The 5,820-nt window shown below is 44.7% G+C and overlaps 1 protein-coding gene across 2 annotated transcripts; it reads left to right on the forward strand.

Annotated features, from left to right (window-relative positions):
• The first annotated feature begins 273 nt into the window (after positions 1 to 273).
• LOC123447069 (ankyrin-1-like) lies at positions 274 to 5,530 on the forward strand. 2 transcript variants are annotated; one of them, XM_045123634.1, is made up of 13 exons: positions 274 to 386; positions 492 to 563; positions 789 to 956; positions 1,485 to 1,616; positions 2,129 to 2,268; positions 2,351 to 2,479; positions 2,631 to 2,756; positions 2,995 to 3,147; positions 4,118 to 4,216; positions 4,297 to 4,392; positions 4,528 to 4,698; positions 4,802 to 4,881; positions 5,166 to 5,530. In XM_045123634.1, exons 1-13 carry the CDS (start codon positions 356 to 358, stop codon positions 5,233 to 5,235), a joined length of 1,467 nt encoding a protein of 488 aa, XP_044979569.1. In that variant the 5' UTR covers positions 274 to 355; the 3' UTR covers positions 5,236 to 5,530. The 2 variants fall into 2 exon arrangements, with proteins under 2 accessions (XP_044979569.1, XP_044979570.1); XM_045123635.1 differs by having other exon boundaries at positions 4,300 to 4,392.
• The last annotated feature ends 290 nt before the right edge of the window (positions 5,531 to 5,820 follow it).

The following is a 5,820-nucleotide window of genomic DNA, read 5'->3' on the forward strand; positions in this document are numbered from 1 at the left end:
GGCCGTCCGACCCGACACGTGGCGGCAGATCCCCGACATCCCGCGCTCCCGAGTCCATCTCCCTCCCACGTTCCCGCCCCTCCCATCCCATCCCATAAAGCACGCAGTGGCAGAGGCAGCAGCCACCTTCCCGAAGCCTCCGCCTCCACACGCCGAAAGCCCAAACCCACCCACCCACCCACCCCCACCCTCACCGCCTCCAGGGTTCCGCGACCGCGCGCGCTCCATGGCGAAGGGTCGGCGCCGCGCCGTGGCCGTCGGCGGCGCCCGGCAGCGCGGGGGCGGGCCGGCCGGGTCGTCGTCCGGAGCGGCGGCCGCGGGCTGCAAGGACTACATCTCGGCCGGCGTCAAGCTCATGGGCGCCCACCTCGGGATGCACCGCATGAGTACGTCCCGCGCCACCTCCGATCCGCATCCCCCCCTCTCCCTCCGATCTGTCCGGGCAGATGTCTCTAACCGCCGGCGGCGCCCCTTGTCTTTCTTTCATCCAGGCAGCGAGCAGTCGGAGGCGATAAAGCGCGTCATCGAGTCCTCCGACGTCGTCGACCCCGACCGCGCCATGAGTGAGCACCCCCCGCGCCAACCCCGCGAAATGCCCCTCCCTTTCCCCTCCTCCTAGCTAGGGTTCGGGTTTTCCCAAGGTTCTTGGTAGGCGCCGGCTTTCCCCGTCTCTTGACTGGCCCACGAGCCAGTGACGCGAAACCGCGAAAAAGCTGCAAGATTTATTTACCTCTGAAGAAAACTCGTGCCTTGACGTGCCCCCTGTGGGGGAAATCTGGGTTTTGCAGAGATGGTGGACGATGTGAATGGGAGCGACAACGACTCGTCGGACAACGAGGAGATGGAGGACTACGGGCCGCTGCACGAGGCGGCCGGCACGGGGAGGATGGACACCTGCAAGTACCTGGTGGAGGAGCTCGGGTTCGACATCAATGCCGATGCTAACAACGATTCCGGTATGCCCCTGCCTGCAGCTTCCTCAAGTGCCAGATTGAATGCTGTACTATTGTGTGGATGGCTCATCTCTATATATAAATTCTTTGCTGTACATGTGTAACCTACATGATGTTTTTCTTTGGCCCACTAAGAGGCCCATCTGCAGGTTCTTTCGTGCATGCGTTTTCTCACGCGACTTTGCATTTTGCAAAGCTAAATGAATCCCATGTTTTGAATTAGTAACATGCTTTTGAATGAGTTAATAAGAAAAATAGTGTCATGTCCACATACAGCTGTGATGTGCTATCGGCTTCTAACATAACATTGCCTCAGATACACATTTCTTGTAAATTACTGTTGAAAAAAGGTCCATTTTGCAATGTAATTATATTGTGCTGATGTGTGGATTGTTATATTTTGAAGCTGTAGTTGCGGTCCAGTATGCGATGGTGCATTTGTACAACTTTTATGCCTCACATTATGTTGTGTTTGCCTGGCAAAGATGCCTGTGATCTGAGTTACTTGATTGTTTTGAATGCTCTGGGCAGGCATGACACCGTTGGCTTGTGCGGTGTCGCGTGGTAAGGCAATTGCTGTGAGGTATCTGCTTGACAAAGGTGCTAATCTGAATAAGCAAGACAACGTTGGCTTTTCTCCTCTGCACTATGCTACAAAGAAAGGTGGTTCTCTTTCAGCACCTATTTTCATTTGTAAATTCACTATTGTGTTGCTGCATAAATGTTTCTGCCACTTACTACTCATTTTTGAGTTAAGTGGTCCTGCCTGGCCTGGTTACCAATGAGTAATGGCCATGCCCAGTTTATTTTTAGACCGTGTATTCATCTGTTTGCACTTTCTACTTCAAAGCATGAGGGTTTGTTACATCTAAGCACCATCACATGTATAACGTGCCTCTTGGTTTTATTTTATTACCTCTTATGTGTTTATACTCTCTAGTATGAAATGGAATTCAATTGCGTATTTTGCCTGTTTGTACTTGTAATTAAGCTTGTCATGTGCACTGTGTATGTTTATATCTGTCCTCAAAATACATCACTTTATTCAATTGAGTAATATAGTCCTGATCTTATGATCTGTGTTACTATTTGATTCATTGCCCTAAAATAAGAATTGTCTAAAACAACTTGGTATTCATTGTAACTAATACCACTTTACTTTTCATTTTTCCTAGGAAACGATGGGCTAGTACGACTGTTGCTATCCAAAGGAGCTAGTGCTGATATATCCTCTTGTGAAGGGACACCACTACACGTGGCTGTGTCGCATGGGAAGTCTGGCATCGTCCAGACTTTATTGCAGCATGATGCAGATGTAATAAGTAGTTTAATGTTTTGATTCTGTATCTGTAGAATTATTTTGCTTATTCATGACTTTGTTGCCCAAATACATGTAGCCAAACAGGGTTTTTTCAGATTTAGGAACACCCATGACTGCTGCAGTTCTTTGTGCTCATGATATTTCTGTTGCTCTCGGAAAAATTCCCGTGTCTGCTGCTTTGAAGTGCATGAAGCTGCTTGTCAAGGTCTGGTAACAAATTCATCTTTTTTTTTTTGTATCTTGACTGCTGCGGGGAATCCAGTGTGGCTTTTGTACTGGATTTCTGAATTCTTATGCGAATTGTAATTGTGTAAATATCCACACATGTTCATTTATTATACTGGTTGCATCCACAGGCTGGTGCTGGTTTGAACTGTACAACTCCTGATACTCCATTGGTGATAGCAACCAGCAAAGACTTAACTGAATGTGTCCAGTACTTGTTGGAGGTCGGTGCAGATGCCAATATTCCAAGCAACTATGTAAGTTTTTGACTTTCGCGACTTGCTTTTCTTGATTAATATTATCCTTGGCCCTTCTAAACTGAGACTTGTGGTGATGATGTCGTGTTTGGTAACTGTTGGAGCACGTGGGAATGTCTTAATTATTGCTGCTTTACTGTATCATACTTACTTTTAATTGGACGTATCCTATGTCTCTGTTCATGCATATTGTGATCATCCTAAATATTTTCCTCCTGTATTTTTTTGTACACAACAGAACGGTATGACACCAATAGAAATCGCTGCAGACTCTGGAAGAAGAGAGCTTGTGGAGATTCTATTTCCATACACTAAACTCATTCAATGTGTGTCAAACTGGAGTGTTGATGGAATCATTACCCATGCAAAGTCAAAGCACTTAAAGGACAAGGTACAAGCTCAATTTGAAGTTCGTTTATTTCAATGTTGCAATTTGTAGAACCTTGTGTTTCTCCTGTTTGTGAGATATGTATGAAATAAGGTGACGTTCGTTATGATGTGATATTCTTTTTCCACAGAATCTGCCTAGCAGCTACCCCCTCAGTTCCAAAATGCCTGTCATGGTTTCAGTTCAAATTTGTAAAACCACGACAAGTATTTTGGACGGAAGGAGTGAATAACAAATATGTAGAAACAGTAGTGCAGAGCCATCACTTGGACAAAGTTGACTAGTTTAGACCCAGTTCTTTTGCTAGCTTTTAGAATAAGCTGAAATAACCTCCCCCCTACCTAGCTTATTCTAGAAGCCCAGCCAAATTTATTTATTTAGAAGCCTACTAATTAAGACTGTACTAGTAGGCTTCTAAAAATATATTTTTAGTTGAGCTTTGAAAATAAGCTGGTAGGGGGCAGCTTATTCTAGAAGCCCAAAAAAGCTACCAAAAGAACTGGCCCTTAGTCTGGCAAGTAAATTGAGGAAGTCCTGAACACATATTGTGAAACTCTGGTCAATAGGGAAGCAAAATAGCAAATACAAAATATAAACATGATCCTATTAACTGGTTGCATGAAACAGAACTTTAATAGTATGCTCCATGGAGATATCATCATGGTATTACTCACTGCAAGTCAGTCAAGTATGTTTTGGTGCGCATATTCATTTGCCATTATTTACTGGTTTTTCAGTGTTTTCATTGCACAATTTTGCCAATCCCATGGAGATGGAAGTACCACGTTTAGGGCATTCCAATTCTTGGTAACTCAACATGCTTATGAGTTGAAGTGAGATAATTGTTGCTCTGAAGAGATGGCTTAAGTATTGCTATTCTTATAGTTCTATAGAAGTTGTTTAATCGAGCTTCTCCATGTTTGTTAGCTTACGTGTTTTGTACTTATTAACATGCTTAACCATCATGATTCAGGGTAAGCAAAGTGATAAGGACAGCAAGGTTAAGCAAAGTGATAAGAACACCAAGGTTAAGCGGAAAGAGGATGCCAGTGCGTCGACGTCCTGTTCCGAGGTATATATTGCACACCTACCACACTGTAAAAGCTGCATCAAATGAGTACTGTGAATATATGTGTTCTCGTAAATGTGTAGAAGGTACGTCAAGATAAGAAGGCTGAGCTGAAATCACTTGCTGCAAAAGCAGTAGATGAAAAGGACTATGCCCGCGCATCAAAACTCTACAGTGAGGTATATTTGTTGCAGTTGTTCCATATTTGTGGTACATTATTGGCTGTTTGGCATGGATGTCTACGCTCCATCCTTTGAGTTTGAGTGCTTTGATTCTGGGATGATGGACCATGCTCGTGATTTGGCTTGACACAGGCAATCAAAGTGGATCCTAAAGATGCAACGCTCTATTCAAACAGGAGCCTTTGCCATATGAGGAGTGGTGAAGCACATGATGCTCTGGTGGATGCTGATGCTTGCATCAAGCTGCGGCCTGATTGGCCAAAGGGTTACTGCCGGAAAGGGGCTGCCTTAACAGCGCTCAAGGTCAGACAAATGCATGCATTGCTAGCCTTTTGCTTGCTGTTTTACATGTCAACCCCATTTCCCCATGTAGACAATGACGTGCTTCATGTTTTTGTATCCTTAGGATCACAAGGAATCATGCGATGCGTACATGGCTGCGGTGAAACTGGATCCTGCAAATCAGGAGGTGCATGAAGCATTTTGGTACTGTTTCCATCCCGCCTTTGTTTTCCTGAACACGTCTTCTGATTCCAATGTCTGCTTCAATAGAACTGGTTTTGACTCCACATGTAGCTCTATCACTGTTTGGTATTGCTTGCACACTGTCGTTGTGTATCGTTAGCGTCATGCATCTTTTGCATTCTTATATATATGGTGTATATTTGGTTGCAACATACCTTGGAATAGAAGATTGAAGTTTACACAGTTTGAATTGAACACTGGCCACAATGGAGGCTCCATAATAACGGTTGTTGCGGCATTTTCAGGGGGGCGGTCGCGGCAATGAAGGAGGAACTTGGCTCTGGGCAGAGCGGCAGCTCATCGGACTCTGATTAGGACCGGCATGCCTTCAAAGCTTCTCATTGTGTGCCTGTTTACGTCTGGCGAAACTGGTGATCTCGCTTTTTTGTCTTGGACCGTATGGCAAAGTGGTGCTCAGTTCCTTAGAAACGCTGCTGTACTGTTGCTACATGGCCATGGCTGCTCGTGCGAGCGCTTTAAATTATGACGGGTGCTTCGACGATCTATTTGAAGCATGGATGTGAATTTCGCTAGTTTGTGGAATTTGTAGATACGTTGGATTGCACTTGTTTTATCATCTGTGTTTGGTTCGGCCAAATCCATCTGCAAATATCCTGGCCCGTTTTGAATTTCTTTCAGTTGGCCGCATACGCATTGGCTCGGCCCTCGCCGATAAGAATTTAGAAGAAGGATGATTTGAATGAGCGGTTGGTTTTTGTTTTGATAATTTGAGGATCAAAAGCAGATTCATTTCAACGTTCAACCTGGTCTTGCTTGTATCCAAGAAATCCTTCAATCTAAAATGGATGAGAAAAAAGATACTCTCTCTGTTCATTATCATAAGATGCTTTTGGATATGACAATGTAGGCTCCATATTGACTGAAATGAGGGAACAAGCA

Source organism: Hordeum vulgare, chromosome 4H (genome assembly GCF_904849725.1).
Source record: "Hordeum vulgare subsp. vulgare chromosome 4H, MorexV3_pseudomolecules_assembly, whole genome shotgun sequence".
NCBI classification, from domain to species: domain Eukaryota; kingdom Viridiplantae; phylum Streptophyta; class Magnoliopsida; order Poales; family Poaceae; genus Hordeum; species Hordeum vulgare.

Coding starts and splice junctions, on each gene's coding strand:
- LOC123447069 (XM_045123634.1), top strand. CDS start 356: ATGGGCGCCCACCTCGGGATGCACCGCATGA. Junction 564..788: donor CGACCCCGACCGCGCCATGA/GTGAGCACCCCC, acceptor TGGGTTTTGCAG/AGATGGTGGACGATGTGAAT. Junction 2,757..2,994: donor CCAATATTCCAAGCAACTAT/GTAAGTTTTTGA, acceptor TGTACACAACAG/AACGGTATGACACCAATAGA.